The 22,743-nt window shown below is 48.4% G+C and overlaps 11 protein-coding genes across 11 annotated transcripts; 5 read left to right on the forward strand and 6 right to left on the reverse strand.

Annotated features, from left to right (window-relative positions):
* Positions 1-387: 387 nt before the first annotated feature.
* egl3 (putative extracellular endoglucanase/cellulase) lies at positions 388-2,050 on the forward strand (the record flags this gene model as incomplete). The annotated part of the gene is made up of 4 exons (XM_057218844.1): positions 388-723; positions 790-854; positions 924-1,021; positions 1,089-2,050. 4 exons carry the CDS (start codon positions 388-390, stop codon positions 2,048-2,050), a joined length of 1,461 nt encoding a protein of 486 aa, XP_057072935.1.
* Positions 2,051-2,358: 308 nt separating this feature from the next.
* On the reverse strand, positions 2,359-3,291 carry N7516_006125 (uncharacterized protein; the record flags this gene model as incomplete). The annotated part of the gene is made up of 1 exon (XM_057218845.1): positions 2,359-3,291. The coding sequence occupies one exon, from the start codon at positions 3,289-3,291 to the stop codon at positions 2,359-2,361; it is 933 nt and encodes a 310-aa protein (XP_057072936.1).
* A 464-nt stretch (positions 3,292-3,755) lies between these two features.
* On the reverse strand, positions 3,756-5,385 carry N7516_006126 (cytochrome P450; the record flags this gene model as incomplete). The annotated part of the gene is made up of 2 exons (XM_057218846.1): positions 3,756-4,916; positions 4,981-5,385. The coding sequence occupies 2 exons, from the start codon at positions 5,383-5,385 to the stop codon at positions 3,756-3,758; spliced, it is 1,566 nt and encodes a 521-aa protein (XP_057072937.1).
* An 807-nt stretch (positions 5,386-6,192) lies between these two features.
* On the forward strand, positions 6,193-7,783 carry N7516_006127 (bZIP transcription factor; the record flags this gene model as incomplete). The annotated part of the gene is made up of 4 exons (XM_057218847.1): positions 6,193-6,399; positions 6,450-7,178; positions 7,240-7,621; positions 7,680-7,783. The coding sequence occupies 4 exons, from the start codon at positions 6,193-6,195 to the stop codon at positions 7,781-7,783; spliced, it is 1,422 nt and encodes a 473-aa protein (XP_057072938.1).
* Positions 7,784-8,117: 334 nt separating this feature from the next.
* Positions 8,118-8,569, reverse strand: N7516_006128 (uncharacterized protein). Its single transcript, XM_057218848.1, has 3 exons — positions 8,406-8,569; positions 8,272-8,330; positions 8,118-8,173 (listed from the first exon to the last, which is right to left on the reverse strand). The coding sequence occupies exons 1-3, from the start codon at positions 8,541-8,543 to the stop codon at positions 8,128-8,130; spliced, it is 243 nt and encodes an 80-aa protein (XP_057072939.1). The 5' UTR covers positions 8,544-8,569; the 3' UTR covers positions 8,118-8,127.
* Positions 8,570-9,267: 698 nt separating this feature from the next.
* Positions 9,268-10,861, reverse strand: N7516_006129 (alpha-hydroxy acid oxidase; the record flags this gene model as incomplete). Its single annotated transcript, XM_057218849.1, has 9 exons — positions 9,268-9,343; positions 9,404-9,480; positions 9,539-9,792; positions 9,854-9,928; positions 9,996-10,148; positions 10,219-10,453; positions 10,521-10,623; positions 10,676-10,709; positions 10,768-10,861. The coding sequence occupies 9 exons, from the start codon at positions 10,859-10,861 to the stop codon at positions 9,268-9,270; spliced, it is 1,101 nt and encodes a 366-aa protein (XP_057072940.1).
* An 893-nt stretch (positions 10,862-11,754) lies between these two features.
* N7516_006130 (Zn(II)2Cys6 transcription factor) lies at positions 11,755-14,043 on the forward strand (the record flags this gene model as incomplete). The annotated part of the gene is made up of 3 exons (XM_057218850.1): positions 11,755-11,977; positions 12,034-12,956; positions 13,003-14,043. The coding sequence occupies 3 exons, from the start codon at positions 11,755-11,757 to the stop codon at positions 14,041-14,043; spliced, it is 2,187 nt and encodes a 728-aa protein (XP_057072941.1).
* Positions 14,044-14,204: 161 nt separating this feature from the next.
* N7516_006131 (dihydrodipicolinate synthase family protein) lies at positions 14,205-15,095 on the reverse strand (the record flags this gene model as incomplete). Its single annotated transcript, XM_057218851.1, has 1 exon — positions 14,205-15,095. The coding sequence occupies one exon, from the start codon at positions 15,093-15,095 to the stop codon at positions 14,205-14,207; it is 891 nt and encodes a 296-aa protein (XP_057072942.1).
* Positions 15,096-16,091: 996 nt separating this feature from the next.
* On the forward strand, positions 16,092-17,708 carry N7516_006132 (aldehyde dehydrogenase ALDH; the record flags this gene model as incomplete). Its single annotated transcript, XM_057218852.1, has 3 exons — positions 16,092-16,216; positions 16,272-16,471; positions 16,525-17,708. 3 exons carry the CDS (start codon positions 16,092-16,094, stop codon positions 17,706-17,708), a joined length of 1,509 nt encoding a protein of 502 aa, XP_057072943.1.
* A 403-nt stretch (positions 17,709-18,111) lies between these two features.
* N7516_006133 (uncharacterized protein) lies at positions 18,112-19,775 on the reverse strand (the record flags this gene model as incomplete). The annotated part of the gene is made up of 2 exons (XM_057218853.1): positions 18,112-19,523; positions 19,583-19,775. 2 exons carry the CDS (start codon positions 19,773-19,775, stop codon positions 18,112-18,114), a joined length of 1,605 nt encoding a protein of 534 aa, XP_057072944.1.
* A 1,991-nt stretch (positions 19,776-21,766) lies between these two features.
* On the forward strand, positions 21,767-22,720 carry N7516_006134 (dienelactone hydrolase family protein; the record flags this gene model as incomplete). The annotated part of the gene is made up of 3 exons (XM_057218854.1): positions 21,767-22,004; positions 22,061-22,142; positions 22,210-22,720. The coding sequence occupies 3 exons, from the start codon at positions 21,767-21,769 to the stop codon at positions 22,718-22,720; spliced, it is 831 nt and encodes a 276-aa protein (XP_057072945.1).
* Between the last annotated feature and the right edge of the window lie 23 nt (positions 22,721-22,743).

Here is a 22,743-nt window from a genome sequence, read left to right on the forward strand (position 1 = left end):
TTATCCGGTTTCTTCGGTAGTGAGGAGGATCCGCCCTCTAGAAGGGATATCCCCTGAAGGCGTTAGGGTTAGCGTCTCCCGGTAATCCCGGTCATAATTAAGCCGAATGATTTTCCATAGTGGTTCTATGAGAGATATCAAACAGGGAATCCACACTGTCTTGGATTGCATGTTAGTCCATTTTGTAGACCAGACGCTATTTGACGCGTCCGAGCAGGGCATGGCTATATAACAGACAGTCCCCGCAGGCTTTATCGTGCATACATTCATTCACATTCATTCATACTTCAAGACTGGTCTCTTGATTTCCGTTCTTTTACTTCTGTTCCGTCACATTCTTTACCGTCAAACTCGACACTCACTCTCTTTTACATTTTACTATTCACAATGAAGTTCACCAACATTGTTCTGGCTGCCAGCGCCGCAACCGTTGCTTGCGCATACCCCCAAGGAAGAGACGTTGTTCACACCAAGCAGAGCGCTAATATCAAAAAGCGTGCCAATGGATTCACTTGGCTCGGTGTTAGCGAGTCCGGTGCCGAATTCGGTAGCAACATCCCCGGTACTCTGGACCAAGACTACGCCTGGCCCAAGACTTCCCAGATTCAGATCCTGAGAGATGCCGGCATGAACATCTTCCGTGTGCCCTTCTTGATGGAGCGCCTGGTGCCAACCAGCATTACTGGCGCCCCGGATGCCACTTACCTGGCCGCCCTCAAGTCTGTACGTGATATGTCTATTGTGGTTATTGATTCTCCCCAACCCAGGCCTAACAGTTCCATTGTATAGACTATCAAGTTCATCACCGACAGCGGTGCCTATGCCGTCATTGACCCCCACAACTACGGAAGATAGTAAGTTGACTAAAACTAGAATTTCCTACCCTAACTATTATTGGTATGATACTAAAGCTCTATCTCTAGCCATGGCAACATCATCACCTCGACCTCCGATTTCAAGGCCTTCTGGAAGACCCTTGCTACTGAGTTCTCCTCCGATGAGAAGGTCATCTTCGACACTAGTAAGCCATCACCTTATGGTTAAAGTGACACAATCCAAACCATCATCCGCTAACACCACCTCTATAGACAACGAGTACCACGACCTCGACCAGACCCTCGTCCTTGACCTCAACCAGGCTGCCATTGACGCTATTCGTGCCGCTGGCGCTACCAGCCAGTACATCTTCGTGGAAGGCAACGCCTATTCCGGTGCCTGGTCCTGGACCACTAACAACGACAACCTCAAGGCCCTGACCGACTCCGAGGACAAGATTGTCTACGAGATGCACCAGTACCTTGACGGCGACAGCTCCGGCACCTCTGAGTCCTGCGTCAGCGCCACCATCGGAAAGGAGCGACTCCAGTCCGCTACCACCTGGTTGCAGGATAACAACAAGAAGGGCTTCATCGGCGAGTTCGCCGGCGGTGTTAACGCCAACTGCGAGGCTGCCGTCGAGGGCATGCTCTCCTACATGTCTGAGAACAGCGATGTCTGGATGGGCGCCGAGTGGTGGTCCGCTGGTCCCATGTGGGGATCTTACATGTACAGCTTGGAGCCCAGCAACGGCCCTGCTTACTCTACCTACCTTCCCATCCTGGAGAAGTACTTCGTTGACGGCACTGCCTCTACCCCCGCCTCCTCTTCTTCTTCATCCACCACCACCGCCGCCAAGTCTTCCACCACCACCGCTGCCGCCGTCGAGGTCACCAGCACCCCAAGCAGCAACGTCCAGGTCCCCAGCTCCGTGCTTGAGTCTTCCAGCTCGACTATCTCCGCTCCCGCTGAGACTTCCGCCGCTGTTGTTCCCGTTGTCTCCACCACCGCTGCCGCCCCGACTACCCTCGCCACTGTCACTGCCCCTGCCTCTGCCACCTCCACCTCCACGGCCAAGTCCTTCACTCAGGTACCTACCGCCAGCCCTTCTTCTGGATCCGTTGCTAAGCACTACTACCAGTGCGGTGGCATTAACTGGACTGGTCCCACTGTCTGCGAGAGTGGTACCACCTGCGTTAAGCAGAACCCTTACTACTACCAATGTATCAACTAAGGGATTGTTGAGATCTACAGGGTAGATAAGATCATGAAGGTACACAATGTAATGTATTGTGGGCAGCGAAGTTGTTGTTAATATTTCAGATACTAGAGGAGAGAGAAGAGATCTACACTACACATGTAATCCAGACGGACAATATATCTCGATCGAACTCCATACGAGGCAGTATTTTGGAATAATAGAGGCTAATAACCACCAGCAAGAGGACATCAGGAGCAACAAGAGCAACGTAAAACAGACGATGAATAGAGCCAGGAGGATATAGGGAGAGGATGGAGGAACTGTGCGCCGGGGAAATCCAACTAGTCTTGGGCACTTAGGATTGTGCCCACCCTCCAGATATCCCTAGCAAGCCTTGTGATATCCTCATGAGTCATGACGAAATCATGCTCGTTACCTTGACAATCTCGGAGAAAAAGGCTTCTGAAGGGTATCTCGAAACTCCCACTGATAGTAGGATTCTGACTAGACGATTGTGGCTTTGCAATGCACATTTTTTGAACTGGGTCTGCGATAATTCGGTCCGGGTTGGTCTTGGTGGGCTTATGCTTTAGCTCCCACTGCTCGAGTGTGATTCGCTTGTTCCACTTGTCCACAGACGCCGTCATCGCAAACTCGACTTGGCTTTGCGTAGCTTGGAGCCATAGCCTCATGTCTCGTTCGACCTTGGTTCTTGGTTCTGTGTAGGCTACTTCAAGGACAAATGTGGGCCATTTCATTGTCCGAGAGGGAGGAACGGCGAATGGGTGGATTGCCTGCTCTGCTCTTTTTTGGATCGTCTGTAAAATTCCTTCAGACATCTCGGGGAGCCCATTGTCATCGAACTGGGCGAGGTTGTAATTTCCAGTTCCAGTAAAGACTAACTCGGAACCGACGTTCATGTCGTGTGCCTTTTGGTCGATCCATCTGGTAACTGCCATGGATGCTGAACTATGATAGAGGGTTTCCATTTTGAGAACTAGGAATTTTGTGTTTGGGTCGAAGAATTTTGTACACGAAGTTAACAGCGGGTGGTCGGATTTGCGGATCTCGTCGAATGAATGTTCATCAACGTCGTATAAAAGGACACACGGCCCATCAGCTGGAGAACGATCCGTGGAAGTATTCGTCGCTACTTCAATCTTGTGAATACACTGCTCCAAATCTCGGTATTGACACTCGAGGGTTGTGAAGGGGTATGGGGTTGACATGGCTCGCCCCTGGGCGTAGCTGCCCACCGAGGAAGGAGCGGCCATTGAATCGGATAATTCGAATTTCAAGAAAAGAACTGTGGGATCTGGCGAAAAGAGACGAGGATGTTAAGAGTCTACGCGTGCTATATCTATTTACTTATATTAGTTATGTGGATGACGTCTTAGTTACCTTAGTCATAACTATCATTTACGATAGTTAGATAAATTGACCTGTAGATGCTGAGAGGTTCTAGGAACTTCTGTTATAAGAATTGCGTTCGTAACTGGGTAAATATATCATTCTCATAATCATTATCCATCGGCCCATACCCCCAAGAGTAACTTTGTCAGACAAGAATCAATACAAATTAAAGCACCGAGACAGAGGCAGATCTCAGTCCTAGTTAGGAAACCCCGACTAGACCCTAGAGAACAGCAGAAAGAATATACATCGCTTATCAGCCTTAGAAAATGAAGGCCAAAAAAAAAAAAAGAAAACCACAGAACAAAAAGGCAACTTAACCAGCTCAAGCATCCTCGGCCTGGTGCAAACGCACAGTAACCAGATCACCAGGTGCACTCGTCAAGGTAAGGCCATACCGAATCTGCCGATCCGGATAAACATCCTCAATCCGATCAAAGCGCTGCAAAAGCCTCACAATAACATAACCAGCCTCAGTAAGCGCAAACTGCTGTCCAATACAGATCCGCGGCCCACCATTGAAGGGGATATACTCCCATCCAGGCCTACGATCCATCCAGCGCTCAGGCTTGAACTCCTCAACGTCAGGGCCCCACAGATCCTTACGACGCTGCATAACATGCGTCGAGTAGATAACCGACTGGCCCTTGCGGACATAGACAGGGTCCTGACCGTCCGGACCGCCACCGCGCGGGATAGTCGTGTCGCGGGTTGCGTTGCGGCGGTTGAAGGGGACTACTGGGTACAGACGAAGCACTTCGTTCATCACGTGCTGCAGGTACTGGCAGGATTTCAAGGTTGCGAAGGTGATGTTCTGGGGGTGGGAGAAGGTACCGAAGTTGGAGATGATTGTTTCGCGGAGTTTGGTGAAGACTTCTGGGTGTCGGGCTAGCATGAGGGTTGTCCAACTTAGGAGGGAAGCTGTCGTGTCACGACCAGCGAGGAGGATGTTGAGGAGTTGGGAGCGGAGTTCGATTGGGTCACGGGTTACTTCGAGGAGAGCTTCGAGGAAGACATAGGTGGACTTTTGGTCGGGGGAGGCTTTCTTTTCGGCTTGGGAAGCTGCAAGCGCATTGGAGACGACTTTGTCGACGAAGGAGTGGACTTGCTTGTCCGAGAACTTAGTCTCCTTGTTCTCAGCGAGGAAGGCGAGTTTCTCGAAGCGGCTGCGCTGCGCGCAGACCCATTGGGACTTGTCAAAGTAGTTGGCGAAGGAGTCTTCAGGTCTGTTCAGGCTGTTGAGAGCGCCGAGTTGGCTCTCAACACTTTCACCGAAGAGGAATTCTGTGGCGGAATCGATGGTCAAGCGGAAGAAGATGGATTGGATGTCGGTTGTGGCAGTCCATCCGTTGGCTGCGGTGGGTAGAGCCTGCATAGCCTTTTGCACATGCTCCTCCTCCAAATCCAACTGACTGATCTGCTCGCGGGTGAACTGAGGCCGAAGTAGGCCACGGGATCGGCTCCATTCCTCTCCATCGGCGGTGAACTATAAACAGTTAATACCCGGATTGGAGATGGGAGGATAAATTAAGGCATAGCAGATGACTCACAATACCCGTGCCCAGCAGCGGATGAAGGTTAACTCGACGGACAGAACCAAGCTCGAAGTCCTTGAACTGTGTAGCTAGGAGAGCCTGGATGTTCTTGGGGTCGATAGTGAAAATGTGGGTGCGACCGAGGTTGCGGATGGAGAACGTAGTGACATAGCGGCGCTCCTGGTCACTGATGATCTTGACCCTCTGCTCGGACAATTCAGGTATCACCTTGGCCTTGTCTGCTACCAGGGACTGTTTCAGGTTGTCGATTCCTAAAGGATCCTTGCTCGGGTACAATGGTACACTGCCACAACCCAGACTCTTAGCATTGCGGGAGTGTTGCCATGAGTTAAATACCATTCGGATGACCTGCAGCACGAGTGCTGCGGCCGCAAAACCCAAGACGAATGACAAAGCCATGATCCTGTTCTGTCAAGAGGGATTTGAACTTTTCTGGGAAATGCAAAGAAATCGTTGTTTTATAACAATGCAACAACCTCGGGTCCAAGCATAAGTGGGTAAAACCTCCGTAGTAAGGATTGGACATGATCGTCACCGAGCTAAGGTTGAAGAGCCAATGGCAGTCATGGTGGATGTCTTTTTTTTTTTTGGATCGGCAGCGGATTTCACACTTCATGCAATCTCCTCACCGATCTGGATCTCGGAGTTGTTACTTGGTGAGTTTAGACCCGAGTTTGTGTCGGAGTCACCGTATCTTTCTTGTTGTACTCCGTATAGGTTCTCCTATTCTCATATCCAAATTCCAGCTTCCTCCGAATGTAACACCCGAGGTGTGTCTGTGTGTCTGTGTGCCTGTGTGTTTGAGGGGGTTTTCCCCATGTGACATAAAACGTCCTAAAATATAATATAATATGCACATGGATTAATTTTACAATTATACAAGTTGTGCTGATACTACAATTTTGTATAAAAAACTAGTTATGTAGTTATGTAGTTATTGTTTATGTTGTATGTGCGTGCAGGTGGGGAATCCCTGTCGCATTAGTGTATCCCCACGGTTGGGCCGAGGTTGAGGATTACTGATCAATTAATGATTACTGATCAACTAATTGCAACTTGGTAAACTTCAACCTCCAACGTCCACAGTTCTCTCTGATAATCTCGACAAATTGGACTATTGGACTATTGGATTATTGAACTATTGAATTATTGTACTATTATCATTTTATCATTTTAGCTCAAAACTGCAGATCCAAGGATCCCGGGATGGACATGCTATCGTCAAGATCCTACCTGGAACTGTCCCAAGAACAAGAAATAGCAATAAACACCAGGGAAAGCCGACCCCGAAAGAGACCCAAACCACCGGAGATCCCCGACCAAGTGACCGACAGAGACTCGGCCACTCCGGATCGTCCCGTGCGGAAAAGAGGCCGACCGAGATTAGAGGCCAAAGATGCCAGTGCCATCGAGGTAGATACTGTTCGGCCCTACGATAGTAACATCGTTGACCAGCTCTACAGGAACGCCGCCTGCAGATTCGACGGGCACAACGCACCTATCGTCTCAAAAAGGAGAGTACTATACAGACTCTCCGATCTCGCGTCGATGTACTAGAGCAGACACTAGAGAATGTATCAGACCTTCTAGACGGAGTCCATCACGATGCAGTCGCTCACCTCAACGACGATCCAACTGTTCAGCCAAGCGTGGACTATATCACTCTCACACGGGAACTCATTCTAGCAGAAATAAACAAGACCCGAGCTACTTCCAAGAACAACAGTGACTTCCAACTCGAGCAAACCAATCCTCCATTGAGAGACAAGGACATATTCGGCTATGAAGTGTCACACACACCTCCCCAGAAGAATAACCCCAACAGCTCTTCATCTTCATACCTACCATACAATCGCGCCCGTTCCCCATCCCCACTAATAAACCGCATCCTCCCAACATCAACTATCTACACCTACAGCCACCAAGAATCCAACCTCTCCCGTCGTCTCCACAGATTCAGCCTGGAGCACACCTACCGCTGGCTAACAGATCCCCGCAGCGATCCCGCCCTGCTAAGCCGCGTCTTCGGACTCGTCCCCTGCATCCACGACATAGCAGGCATACGACGAAGTTTCCGACGCAAGCTACAATCCGAGATCGGGAGCGGGCTGGAATACACCAAGATGGCGTTCTACACGCTCGGCGGGGCGGGAAAGCATTTCCCCCGCGTAGACGGGGGACGGAAACCCCGTGTACCCGGAGAATAGTCGGAGACCGGGGAAGATTCTGCGGCGGATGGAGTGGATTTTGCAGCGGGGTGGGATCCAGGATTGGGATGAGGATTGGAGTGGGGAGCGAGAGCCTGTTGCTGGCGGTTTGGAGGGAGGGGTGGATGTCATGCAGGTGGAGATGGGTGAGGAGGAGAGGATCCGTTCGCTGGATCTTGATGGGGAGTGGTTTGATTGTCATGATGTGCAGGGGTATTTGGAGCATCGGGGTCTTGCGCTTGAGGGGTCGGCGGTGACACTTCGTGTTCCCGAGAGCTTGGTTGGGGCTTTGTATGGATTTTCGCCGGATCGATCGACTTTTTCTAGTCTCTATACTTCATCTGCTGGGACTACTCCTGTTGAGAAGACGGAGTCGGAATCACCCACCCTATCGCCGTATACTCTGGATGTTGAGTGTTTCTTTGACTGTGAGTTAACAACACATTTGCTCCTTTTTTTTTGTCGACATCACTGACATGAGCCTAGTACTTCTCGCAAACCTCAGAATTCTCGGCCGGGCGCCAGGCTTCCGAGTATGGGATGTGGATGCCGCATTGCGATCAGCGATCTCCCGTCGCCCTTTCGGCTAGTCGGCACACAAATACTAACAACTGACCTGTCCTTCGATAAATATAATGAGTACTCCATGAGCCACGACAAAGATCGTCTACATATACCAAACCGAATCAAACTGAACACAGGAATCTGAAATTGAACTCCATTACTGGCATTGTTCTGGGGTATTAGCGTAGAAAGATGCAGTATAGCAAACAAAAAAAAAAGAAGTCCATCAAATCAAATCACATCAAAATCGCATCACATCAAAGACCGCCGAGGCCACGCAGTAGATAAATCCCATCTAGGAACGATCCAAGAATTTTCCAGGAGTTAAACCTCGCAAAGTGTATCGGCGGTTATATCCCGATCCGATCGTCTAGCAGCAAATCTCACAGCACTCGAAGCAAGCGATACCGGCACAACTGGGTTAAGTTAGTTTTCTGTGAATTTAATTTCATTGCGCGCATAACCGAATATGGTTCTGATCGGCTTGGATTCGGGGGATAGAGGGGAAACATACACTCCGCAGCAGATACCACCGCCGCCACCACCACGCAGCTGCATTTGTTCTTGGTTGGCCTAGAAACGATAGATGTTAATATTTATTCTGGAAATATGAGGGATTTAGGGAGGTATGGGGAGGTATCGACTTACCGGCTGCTCAGAGACAACGTTCTGGTTGCTTGAAGGGGCAGCGGGGCTGGTGGGCTGCATGGTGACGGTGTTGGCGTTCCAGCCGTCAGTGGTGGGCTCATTGGCCGGGGCGGACTTGAAGAAGTTGAAGTTGAACATTGTGGTAGGTAGAGTTGGTGTATAGGGAATAAGGTTGAAGATAGGAAGGTAGTAAAGTAGTAAAGTAAGACGGAGTGTAGAAAACAAAGAAAAAAAGGGGAAAGAAAAGAGAAAACGGCGCTATATGTAGTATTTTTTCCCTAATAATGTGGAGGATCGGCCAAAAATCAGAAAAATAAGGGAAAAATGAAACAATTAGCGCCCGGAGATTACAGATTACACCGTACTCGCATTCCAATAATTTCCACTAAGCTGTGTCCAGGTACGCGTTGCTAAGTTTAGGGACTAATCAGAACGATGCTGCCTGGGCACCACACGGGGAGGCTTTGCAGGATACGTAGCCCAAGGAGGCTTGATGTGTTCCCATTCTATATTTACTTCTGCAAGTGTGGCTATGTATTCCATTTCCACATATTATAATATTTATATCCAATTGAGACTGTTCTCTGGGAGATCTAGAGAAGTTATGGAAGCCATGGAAGCCTTGGAAGCCATGGAACTTGAAAATCCAAAATCATCAGCCCTTCAGCCCTGCGGATTGCCAAGGTCTTGGCACATGTCTTGTATTTGGGGTATCTGTATTGTGACATCTTCGGTATCATTTGCACGTACATACCTAGGCACGTATCTTCTATGCAAGGTTAAAGGACTGTAGATCACGTTAGATCATGTTTAACTATAATAGAAAGGGAATATAACAACATTGAAAATACATATGTATCTATCACAGCTTTGAAAGAATCCCATCCGGCTGTAAAACTGAAAGATAACATTTCTGAATTTCGCTGATCGTCCGGCACCTGCTTCCGATTAGAACCTTTTTCTCTTTTTATGCATTTCCAGAAGAAACAGTGACTTACCCGGCCAATGCCATGGTGATCCGCAGTTCTTGGCGGAGAATTCGAATCGCCAATTCAACACCCTCTTGTCCGTTATACTGTATTTCGTCAGCCTCTCATAAAATAATAAGCAAATGGAATGGAACAAACACATACAGCCAACCCCCAGAATGGGATCCTTCCTATAAAACAAAAGCCAGCCCCTAATGCCAGAGCCTTGAAGATATCCGAGCCTCGTCGGATACCCCCATCCACCGCAATCGGGATGCGATCCTTGGCTACAGGAGCACAGACCCGCAGTGCATCTAATGTCGACGGCATTCCGTCTAGTTGCCGACCCCCGTGGTTCGAAATGACGATGCCGTCGATGCCGTATTTGATGGCCAACTCTATATCTTCGGGGGTTGTTACTGCCAATTGTTAGTGGAACTGTGACTGCTTCACTTGATTCACTCGACAACCTGAACATACCACCCTTAAGCCAGATCTTCATAGATGTATGCTGTCGCAACCAAGGAATCGTTTCCTCCCAATCCAAACTTGGGTCTGCAAGATATTAGCATACCCTCTATAACCTCACACCAACTCCACAGACCAACTTCGGAACACATACCGTAGTCAGTGCGGTTCGAATGATCCGCTCCGTGGCTGAGGATATTCGGCCACGACATATCATCGGGGATGGTATACTCATTTCGGTATTCGTTGATGCGCTTGCCTAACACGGGTACATCAACAGATAGGAACAGTGCTTTGTACCCAGCCTCTGAAAAGGACGTTAGTTCGGCCCCGTCAATGAAACCATGAAAGAATAGCGATTCAGAATAACGACATACTCTCCGCCCGCTCTAACAACTGGAGCGTAATTGCCCGATCCCGCAGCACACACATCTGCATCACATACGGATTACCGGTTCCCTGAGCAGCGACGTCTTCGAGCGGATAATTCGAGTACGAGGACAAGCCCATGCACAGACCGTATTTCGCGGCTGCGCGCGAAGTCGCGAGCTCGCCGTCTGGGTGTGCGAGTTTCATTGATGCGGCGGGACTGAAGCCGAATGGGAGTGATACCTGTTTGAGTATCAGACTTGGTACTGCTGTTGTTCATTTCTACAGGGAAAGAAGAAGGATAACATACATTGCTGCCAAGGAACCCGGTGGTTGTGTCGATTTTGTCGACGTTGATTAAGATCCGGGGACGGATCTTGTAGCGGTCGTAGGCTGTTTCGTTCTCGTTGAGACTAGATAATTGTTAAGGAGATGGACTAGTTGCTGCGTTTCAAGATTCCATACGTGATTAGATCCATAGCTCCTCCATTGTAGTAATCTATTGACATTAGCGCTGGTACAATGGATCGCTGTTGTGAACTGTTCATGGTACTCACCTCTGACCATCGGAGCCAGCCGACTGCTCCCGATTTTCTTCAGATCAGCAATGCAGCATACATCTTTGGATAGGGTCTCTCCACGGTGAGCCATTGTACCGTGTGTGTTGGGATGTGATTATAGAATTTGTATAAGAAAGTTGGATAGAGTAAGGCGACGACGGCAGAGTTCAAATAAGAAGGATCCCCGACAACCTCTTTCCTTCCGAGGTCATTCTACATTGCCGGATTTGGATGCACACAAGGAGCTTCTCCTTACTATAGATTGGTTTCCTATCGTGGAAGATGGTCATCGGAGTCACCTGCTAGATTGAGATTCTGTGGACGGTGTCACAGGTTAGGGATGTTTAGTTGCACGGAGCTTTTATCAAATCAACTATTTACGACCTATACAAATATAGCGCCAGCGGCAGTGCCAGTCATGCAATAGCGTCGAGGATATTGTGCGGATGCTGACCTGGGCCCAAGCCTGGTCAGAAAAGCTCCGCGGAAAGAGAATCAGAGATGCTTATGCGACTGGGGGCACCGTCTACTGTTCTAGGTATTTGGAGCGAGAATCGCGTAATATTTGGTTATTGTTAACAGTCACTTCTAACAAGATCTTCAGTGTGCTCAACTGTGGTGATGAAGCCCACGATATCATTCACTAGGAGTAGAACTGGGCCAAACGGGTTGGTCACAGCGGGAAAAATAGGAAAAATAAAAATAAAAAGACTAACTGGCCCAATTCTGCTTTACAATAAACAGAAGTGATATTAGTCAGATTGGGATGGAATTGATTGTTGAAATGGACGTTGTCAGGAAAAGACTCGTGGACAAGAGCAGGTGACTCCGAGGAGATAAGCCGATAAGAGATCTAATTTAGGAAGGCGATTCCGATTTTGGCGGGGTTGGCCATAACCGACTTACCACTTTCCAATATGGAAATGATAGCAAGAAGCTCCTTCTTAATTGAATCATTGGATCTATATATCAAATGCTTTGAGAATGGTGACATCTAAACGATCAAGGCCTCGCCGATCCCATGCGCTGGGAGGGTGCAGCACCTGCAGACGCCGGCATGTGAAATGCGATCAGAAACGGCCCGTTTGTCGTACTTGCCGGGCCTTAGGCGTTAAATGCGAGGGGTATTCCGATCAGGTCCTGTGGATGCGCACTGATAGCGAGGAGGTGGAGAGTACTCGTGGGACTCGCCGGTATCTTTATTCAGGTACATGCTCCTGACAGTATGAGACAAATTCGATTTAGTGTTAACCCACGTTTTAGAGGAATCCAGACTTTCTATGAGCACTGCGCTTGGATCGGATCTTATATCAGGCTCTATTGATGCATCACTGGCAGAGGTTGATTCAAGACTGCGAGATCCTGAACGGTCACTTGATGGTGACATTGTCATTGGACCCTTCGCGGTTCTCGATTTCTCTTCAGCACCAGAAAAGCCAGTGCACGAATTGGTACATGAAATTGAGCCTTCCAAGTCCGATATAAGTTCTGCAGTCGAGGCCGATGAGACTGTGGCTCTTGAGAAACTGCAAGAGCCTACTCTCTCTCCAATACTTGATTCTCTGTCTCAGATTGATGACTTCCTCCATTGGTCTGATCTATTGAGCTTTGGCCTAGAACAGACAGAATTTGCAACAAACAGTGCTTTGAGTATGCCGAATGATTTATCGTTTGATATGAGCCAAGAGATGGGATTGCTACCCGTTGACTCAAACCACAACGAGGATCTATTGCAAACTTTCACAACACCACAGACACCAGGAGAGCTTATTCCCGCCGATATAGATGCTCTTAAAGATGCACCGTGCCTGCTTAAACATTTCCAGGATATGGTGATTCCACACATAATGGCCATTCCATGTCGACAGAAGTCGCCTTGGAAGATTTTGAACGTGCCGGCGGCGGTGGTTACATATAGTGACTCGACCTTTCTTGGGACTGAAATGATCAGTCATGCCAAACTTGCAAACTTGTATGGCTTGCTCGCCTGTTCTGCTGTTCATCTTGTTTTGAACCCCTCGACAATATCGACAAAGCCGGCTGGGTATTGGTGGAAGGCTGCCAACCAGGCGTATCTGCAAGCTAAGGATCATATGCAAACATCCTTGCATTCAGAAACCCAGGGTTTAAGGAAAGCAAAGTATAAAGACCAGCTGATGGCTGCATGCATTCTCATACAGTACACGGTGAGCTTTCTATTTGACATCACTTGAATGACTCTGACTTTCACAGATCATGTCCGGCCAACAACAACACGCCCGATGTTTTATGATTGATGCAGAGCGGCTATTACGTCTTCGAGGACTCTCGAAGACCCGAATTTCGAAAAAGGCACGGCTTTTGCATCACGTCTACACCTGGCTAAGAATAGTCGGCGAAAGCACATTTGTTCTACATGACTACAACCTCTCTTCCTCCTCCTTCGAAGCACTTGGTTCTCGATTTCAATCACAACATACACCGAACTCGGAAGAAATGGGAAACACCGAGCCAAATCCCCGGCTGGACGATTTCCTCCGCCTCGAAACACAAAACTCAGATAGTGACCTGAATATCGATGAACCCAAGGACCAGACTTCGGGACTTCATGACATCCACCTCCAAGACTCACGAAGTTATCCTGAAACATTATATAAACAAATTTATGGCATCCCAGAAACCTGGCTTAGCCTTGTCTCGCAAACAACGAGACTTGCGAACGTCTTGGAGACATTCCGTGTTGCCCGTGACGCGGGTCAGACCATGAACCTGGAAGCATGGGAAACACTACAACGACGTAGTACGCGACTGGAGAATATGATCTGCTCTTTCAGCCTAGGCCGAACAAGAGCCGGAGTCCTGGAGCTCCACGCCGACTCAAAACCGCACGGTCATATGGTGGAGGCATTGAATGCGGCTCTAGTAATTTTCTTTTACAAACGAATCCGACAGACCCACTCTGCTGCTCTACAGGGTCATGTTGATAGTGTTATTACAGCTCTTCAAGCGTGCAGTGCTACGTTGACTCTAGATGACCCCACCGGGCCCGGGACGGCGTGGCCGTTGTTTATTGCAGGATGTGAAGCAATATCAACCGCAAGGCGAGAGTCAATCATGAGCCTATTGGATAGGGCGAGCTCGGTATGCGGATTTGCTGCTTTTGGAACGGCTAGAAATATTATAACTGAAGTGTGGCGCAAGCAGGATGAGCATCTGACTGCGAACCGGGGTGAATCGATGCCATCGTGGGTTGATACCGTCAAGCAAGCACAGACATGGCCCTTGTTTTGTTGACCCAGCTGGCTATTATCGTATTGACTATATTCTACATTTTGTATTACGCACGTTTATGACTCAATGACGAAGATGATTCCAAGATTGTATATTCAATAAAGTCCGTGGATAGTACATGTCACATTCTCATTCCGACATTCAAGCATTCCAAATAATCAAATCTAAACGGTCTTAACACCAGCATTCTGCAATAATTGCTTCAGTTCCGCCGTCAACTCTTGGTTGAGAAGAGCAAAAGGCTTGCGCAGACCACCAGTAGGCTGCCCAATCAACTCAACACCGGTCTTAACAGCCGCAGCATAACTATGAGTCTCAAGGAACTTGCAAATAGGCCAAGCCTTAGCCCAAATCTCGCGCCCAAGTTTCAAATCCCCCTTCACAGAAACAGCCTCGTAAAGCTCAACCGCCAACTCAGGAATAATATTCGCCGCACCCCAGACACCACCCGGTGCACCAGCAGCAAGACCATAGAAAGTCAACGTATCCCACCCATTAAACGAAGTAATCTGATCCGACAAACCAAAGATAAGCTCCGTCAGCGCCGGCGCATTACCCGAGGTATCCTTAAGATACTTAACGCCGACCTTAGACAGACCCGCAATCTCAGTGGGGGACAGCGTGATGCCAGACGCCGCAGGGATATTATAGAAGACGATGGGCAGGCCGGATGCAGTATGGATCTCGCCGAGCAGCTCGTGCAGCTCTGGCAGACTGACGGGGTCGTAGTACGGGGGCACGACCATTGTCGCTGCGGCACCGACTTGGGCGGCGTGCACGGAGAGCTCGACGGCCTCGGCGGATGAGAGACTGCCTGTGCCGGCGACGACGGGGACACGGCCGGCGGCGAATTTAACGCAGAGCTCCGTTAGCTGCTTGCGCTCGCCGACTGTCAGTGTGGTGAATTCGCCGGTGCTGCCGCCGGGGACGAGACCGTGCACGCCGGCTGTGATCAGGTGCTCGATGTGTGTTTGCAGACGGGCTTCGTCGATTGTGGTCTTGTCGTCTGTGAAGGGGGTGATGAGGGCTACTAGGATTCCATGGAGGGAGGCCATTTTGGAGGTTGGAGAGGTATAGAGTGAGGGAGAGATGGGTTGGTTGTTTAGTTGAGAAGCTAGTGAGTACGATTGAATGGGAGGAAGTGATCGTGATCTAGATATAGTTGTGCTGGTTATGGAATCTCTTACTGTTTCTATATTCATGATTCTGTTCATTCCGACATGTAGAGGAGTGACTTGCCTTATCGGGACGGGCTTCCTATTTAGGATGCATCACTATCATCGGAATGGAGGCAGTTGGCTTCTTTCTTTTCCGGCGATCCTGACTTCTAATTCTGCGTTCTTTTGTGTTCTTTCAAAATTGGGATTGTATAGTTATTATGTCGATAGTATCCCCCACGTTATCTAGGATTTATAAGGCTTCCCATGACCTGCAGATGGATAAAGCTAAGATCGTCTTATGCAGACTATTCCGTGATGAATAAATACAAACTGGTCTGGGACGTCACTAATAAATTTGCATGAATTCTGTACTACTGCACTGCTGTATTTCAGACTAGTCAAGGGTGTATCTCGCATGGATCTAGCGCTGCGGGGTCCTAATAAGGCTGTTGCATGTCATTGCATCTCCAACACCGGTAGGAGTATTTCAATAGTCAATTTACATCTACTTTGGATACTTTTTAGAGACCATAGGCATATATTTGGGGACTGACCAGGACTGATACTTAGTTAGAACCCATCTGGTTTCTGTAAACCAGACATCCTGAATATACGCTTCGTTGATTTTTCAGTTCTGTCGAACTTTTATACTAGTCTACTAGTTCGTTAAATTGAGAGAAAGAGAATCAGTATTTTATTTATTCTCTCCAGTAATATCACTAACGTTCACGGACCACGGAGAGTATGAGAGAGTATGAGAGTAACTAGGTATATCGGAAGGACTTGCCTGAAGGGGCTTAACCTCATTGGAGGATTGTCCTACAACATATATCACACCCCACGCGCCTTGAGACTTGGAATTCTTTTGAAACCGTTTAACTCAAGAACAACATGGATCTCTTCATTGATATCGTCACCCCCAACGGGCACGGCTACAAACAGCCTACCGGCCTCTTTATCAACAACGAGATTGTACCCGCCACAGGAGGCCAGACCATCACATCTTTTGACCCCGCGTATGTCTGTATCGGAATTACTCCGTATACACCCCGCTAACTAGTTATTCTCTAGCACCGACAATCCCATTGCCACAGTCCAAGCAGCGAGTGCCGAAGATGTTGACCGCGCCGTGAAGGCTGCCAAAGCGGCCCTGGTCCATCCTTCGTGGAAATTACTTCCTGCGACAGAGCGGGGCCAATTAATGACCCGACTCGCTGATCTCATGGAGGAAAACAGAGAGTTGTTCGCATCTATTGAAGCTTGGGATAATGGTATGCCTGAAAATAACCACACCCCAAAAATACAATTTGCTCAATCGAGTCAGGAAAACCCTACCACGTCGCCCTTGACGAGGATCTCACCGAGGCAATCTCGACCATCCGTTATTACAGTGGCTGGGCCGATAAGACCTTTGGCCAAACCATCAACACAACTCCCCAAAAACTCGCTTACACAATCCGCCAGCCCATCGGTGTGGTTGGCCAGATCATTCCATGGAACTATCCCTTATCCATGGCTACCTGGAAGCTTGGCCCTGCACTAGCATGCGGAAACACAGTTGTCCTGAAGCCAGCCGAGCAGACCCCCCTCAGCGCTCTCATTCTCGGTACCTTGATCCAGAAGGCCGGGTTCCCCCCAGGTGTGGTAAACATCGTCAACGGCTACGGGCGCGAGGCCGGTGCCGCTCTCGCCTCGCACCCATTGATCGATAAGGTCGCATTCACAGGATCAACAATAACCGCCCGGGAGATTATGAAGATGGCTGCTGGCACACTCAAGAATATCACGCTCGAGACAGGCGGCAAGTCCCCTTTGCTGGTTTTCCCAGACGCGGATATGGACCAGGCTGTCAAGTGGTCGCACGGCGGTATTATGTCCAACAAAGGCGAGATCTGCACGGCCACCTCCCGGATCTTTGTCCACCGCGATATCATTGAAGCATTCACAGCTAGTTACAAGACGGCAGTGGAGGCCGTGAAGATCGGCGACCAGTGGGACGAGTCTGTCTTCCACGGGCCGCAGGTGACGCGCGCGCAATACGATCGGATCCTCTCCTACTTTGAAATTGCCAAGAGCGAAGGCGCTACTATTCTCACTGGCGGTGGTGCACACACGCCGAGCGACGCGAAGAATAAGAATGGATACTTCATCCAACCTACCGTTATTGTCAACGCAACGGATTCTATGCGCATTGCCCGTGAAGAAGTGTTTGGTCCCGTGGTGGTGATTTTCCCCTTTGATGATGAGGAAGAAGCTATTCGTCGGGCCAACGATACCACTTATGGCCTGGGTGCATCTGTCTTCACGCGCGATTTAGAGCGTGCTCACCGTGTGGCCGCTGAGATCGAGTCCGGTATGGTCTGGATTAACAGTAGCCAAGACTGTGATCCACGCATTCCATTCGGTGGCGTGAAGCAGAGTGGCATTGGACGTGAGTTGGGAGAGGCTGGTCTAGAGGCATATAGCCAGACTAAGGCGGTTCATGTGAACATGGGCACCAGGCTATAAGGGCTCTGAAGTACATTGCACAATATAAATATGGACTTTTCCAAGCCGGCATGTTGTATTGTAGGTCCTGGGGTATTATTCACTCACTCATAAGTGAGGAGCTCCTCTCCGCCGCTCGTATGTGCATTGAGAAAAAGGATAGCTAGAGGGTCAGTAAAGAGTTCGATAGTGTATCATTTCATCTTCCAAGTATAACCTTATCTTCTACTGAGCCTACCGAGGCCAATTCAAAATTTTATAAGAATCTATTAATCGATATGTATAATCTATGCTTGACGATGTATATTGCTATTGACAGAGGAAGAGAGGAACACAAAGCTGAGCACACTCCTGGCTATCAAAATCTTTCCAAATTTTATTTACAATATCCTTGGCTGCAGATAGACCGGGGTAAACTTTTCCCTCAGTCTTCGTATCGACCGGTGTCAATATTAGCCTCAATTGACTTCACGAATTTTGTGCGGAAAGCAATTTTGTGGCCAAAGTATAGTACCGCAAACAATATGAGACTGAGGTAGTTGATGAAAAAGTCCGTGACGCTGAAAGTTGGAATGAAAGCAGTAAAGCCTTGGGTGATAATGATAAGGATGTTGAAGAACAAGCCATACCAAGAAAAGAATGGTTGCCAGGTAGCCTTGTAAGGAAGGCTATCGCGCGATATGCCTCGCGCTTTCAACGCTTTCATAAATGCCAGGTGAATAACGTTTAGGGATGCCCAAGTGATAAAGCCAGCTAAGCCAGCAATTTGCATCAACCAGTTGAAAACAGTAGCACCCGTGTTCGACAAGTTAAGGAAGCCCAGTAGACCGAAAAGAGCTGTAAAGCCAACGCTACCATATGGTACACCGTGCTTAGTTGTTTTGGCGAAGAAGGGAGGAGCAAAGCCCTCGTTAGCCAACCCGACGAGAATTCGACTGCCACTGTAAACATTGGAATTGGCAGCGGAGAGGACGACGGTAAGTAGAACCGCATTAATAATACTCGGTAAAGCATTAACACCAGCTCGTCGTGCGGAGATAACGAAAGGGGACGAGTTTGCATCTGCACCGTTGCTTTCTCCGAGATTCTCGTCATCAGACGGGACGACAATTCCGATAAAGAATACTGTGAATATGAAGAAGAACACAATTCGGAAGAACGTCTTGCGGATCGCGGAAGGCACATTCTTCTTCGGGTCGGCGGTCTCACCCGCGGCGATACCAACAAGTTCGGTGCCTTGATAGGAAAATCCGGCTTTAATAAGAATAGCCCAGAATCCGACAAACTTAGCCAGAGCGTCTTGTCCTTCGATCAAATAAGGAACGAAAGGACCGGGGTGAGTCCAGTATCTAAATCCTAGATAACCTTCCTGGCCCACTCCGGCATTCATGCAAATGGCGAATATCATGAATCCGACGACGGTGATAAGCTTGATACTCGAGAGCCAAAACTCGATCTCACCGTAACAATTTACGGGAAACATATTCATAACAATGATAACAACCCAGAAAACCGCAATGAAAACAGCCATCGGAACTGTATCATCCCAGAACTGAATTATAAGGCCTGTCGCCGTTAATTCAAGGGCAAATGTTGCAGCCCACGAAAACCAGTAAATCCAGCCCATTGCGAACCCCAGACTAGGATCAATAATGCGATTGGCGTATGCTGCAAAGGCTCCTGGGATAGGTAGGTAGGTAGCGACCTCACCTAGGGCCGTCATCACCGAGTAAACAATTGATCCGACAAAGGTGTAGGCAATTAGTGCACCCACTGGACCAGCAGTGGCAATTGCAGTCCCGGTACCGATGAAAAGACCTGTTCCGATAGCACCACCTATATAAAGAATGTGAGTATTTAACTCCAAGAAGAGAAAATGCATTTGGGGTGCTTACCCATCGCGATCATCTGCAGATGTCGGCTTTTCAGCCTCCGCTGCAACTCCGGTAGTTGATGAGATTCTCCATGGCTGTGTTTTTCTTCGGCATCGAGATCTCGATTTGCGGAGTCTTCCGGATTTGATGTCTTGATATCTTTCTCGTCTGTTCCAGAAGTGTTATATATATCGGGGACCCCGTCGGTGGTCATTTCTGGGTATTTCGGACAGGTTGTGAAGCTGAGGAGCGATAGAAGTTGGAATTGGGTCAATTCCCAATCTATTTCAGGAGGATTGACACATTTGTAGTTCTCAATCGCGTTGAACTTCCCAAAACGGTTTCTCCACGGGGAAGATCAGGCTGGTCAGGCTTGGGGACCCCGCGTTTGGCCGGGCCGGGACACTTTTCGGGTTCCACCACGGGGGGCCGAAGGAGCGAATGTAAGCGAATGATTTTGCGGGTCCGTTCAAGGAATTGCTAAGCTGTTGGAATTCGATTAGGTGTAATCAGCAAGACTTGATCTTGGGTGGCCACGAACAAACAACCCCACTGATTAAGCTAATTGTCTCCTCGCGTATAACGTAAATTGCCGATATAAACCGGCCCGGTGTGTCCATCCCGCATTTTCCATTACCCCATGTTTTCCTTCAGATAATAAAAATGTATATGTTGTAGGAAAGCGCACCTGCTGCCCTATCACTCGGTTCAAGCGGGGATCAGCTGAATCCTGTTTCCATGGTAAGCTTCCAGGTTTGTGTATCCCGCGTTCTGCAGGTCCAAGTCGTCGAAGAATATCCACAATGCTTTCCTCCCGATAGTAAGGCAAATTTAGAGACCAGCCCATAAGAGCGTAGTCTTCACCTTCCCGAATCATGCTTGGGATATGAAGGAGTATAAATCACAGCTGGGGGGATTTTCTGATTATTGTATCGTGCAATCACACATCTGTAGCAGTTGATCGTAAAAGCCATTCGAGACAATGTGTCTAATGGGCTATACTAGGTATATCATTTCGGTGGGATCTGTCCACGAGTCTAGGAAGTGTGCATATTCTCAAGATGTTGCTGAACTGGGCAAAACGTGTTGAATCGGGGGATTAGGAAGTGAATGAGAATAGAAGAAGTTTAAAGAGCTGACACTGAACGGTTTCATCTTCACATCCAGATAAGTACATAATCGGTCTCTAGATGACCTCCATTCTACCTGCTCTTTACCAGCGGATTTGAGAAGGCAAGGAATTGGCCTAACCTAATTCAGCAAGGTCTCTGCAGGTTTCAATATTTTGTATAGTATAACCGCAGTAAAACGACACAGCATCCGAGCCTCTCTAGCCACAAAGTACTTCCATGATCAGCTGCTGGACGCCTCCAGAGCTCTATATTTCTACCACCAAATCACCTGACCTAGATAGGGCTGATTCGCTAGGGTTAACTGAGGCTGTAAATGGCAATCCAGCCTATATATAGTAAAAGCTTCACTTTTCTACTCATTTTCGACTGCAATATATATTCCCACTACCTTAAATTTCAATATATCTCTGGGCATATCCCAATCATATGCCTACCAACTGCCTACCAACATGGCTCCCAACCTGTCTATACTATAAGTGAATGGGTTGGTTGGTAGGCAGGTAAGTTGGTAAGTATATGATGTGGGGGTATGTATGCTCGGCCGAAGGCATCGTACGACTGAGGCTCGCAAGCTGTGTTGTTTTACCATAGCTATAGCGTAATAATTGTCACCGTATTGGTGCTTACTACATACACCAAAGCGGGTTAGAGGGTGGTATTTTACCCATAAAATCATGTGATAACTTCATGTGATAACTGACTGGTACTACCTAGGTAACTAACTAAAGCATACAGTCCGAGCATAATACAGTTAGTTATTGATGTCCTCTCAGATTGTTGAAATAGCGGGGTTTGTCATTTTAGTCAGAGTTGTCAACATCTGCCAGTTGTACCATACATTGCAATAGACAGATTTCTGTCATATCCGATAATATATAAATTAACTACTCCGTACTCCGTACCCCGTACATTAGTACAACCTGGAATCCTTCACGAATATCTAGCCGAAAGTATGTTTGGCCAAAGAACGCCCCAAAAATAAACGGCAACCCCCCCCATTTCTTTGAAAGTACTTAAGTCTCTTACACGTCTCATCGTGCAATTACCAGAACCCCACGGACCTCAGCTCAACATGTCATGCCCCAATTGTTTTAACGGTCATATCCACCAAGGCACTCCCCGTGGGGAAGTCACCTCTCTTTATGGTTTACAGGTTTACACGACGAAACCTCAAGGCGATGTACCTCACCGGGGCATTATTATCATAGTGCCCGACGCCTTCGGGTGGGAGTTTGTGAACAACCGAATCTTAGCTGACAACTACGCGGAAAAGGGGAAGTACCTCGTTTATCTTCCTGACTTCATGAACGGTATGTGCTAGTGTCAACAGGGCCCCCAAAGGATAACTCATTAACCGTAATATTAGGCCACGCGGCCCCAGCTGGTATGATGTCTGCCACAAAAGAGGTGCTGAAGACGAGCGGACTCACAACCTGGCTTATGAAGCCGTAAGTTGATCAAACAACAAACGCCTGCGTCGCGCTTGTATAACACAGCCACTAATCCAAGCTATAGGTACTATCTAGCCTCAATGCTAACAAGAATGGTGCCCTTCATGTACCACAATACGTTCAAAGCATCATGGCCTATCGTGAGGGACTTCTTTAAGTCTGTGCGCGAGAATGAAGCCGCCGAGCTTCCTATCTACGGAGCTGGTTTCTGCTGGGGTGGAAAGCATATCGTCAATCTAGCCGCCGGAGTAGACATTGCCTCAAATGGAAAATTACTGCTTAATGCTGGGTTTACCGGCCATCCTAGCCTTCTCGAGATTCCCAACGAGATCGAGAAAATCAAAATCCCCGTGAGCTTTGCGCTTGGGGACAAAGATATAATTGTGAAATCTCCACAGATCGAACAGATCAAGCAATTCTTCGCCAGTGACTCGGGTTCTGGGAAAGGAGAAGTGGTCGTTTATGAGGGTGCCGGCCATGGCTTTTGTGTCAGGGCTGATTTTGTTTTGGACGATGCGAGTAGACAGGCCGATGAAGCGGAGAACCAGGCACTGGCCTGGTTCGAAAAATATTAATAGTTTGGAGAAACATTGAGGTT

Source organism: Penicillium verrucosum (genome assembly GCF_028828655.1).
Source record: "Penicillium verrucosum strain IBT 35672 chromosome Unknown utg000002l_segment0_segment0, whole genome shotgun sequence".
NCBI classification, from domain to species: domain Eukaryota; kingdom Fungi; phylum Ascomycota; class Eurotiomycetes; order Eurotiales; family Aspergillaceae; genus Penicillium; species Penicillium verrucosum.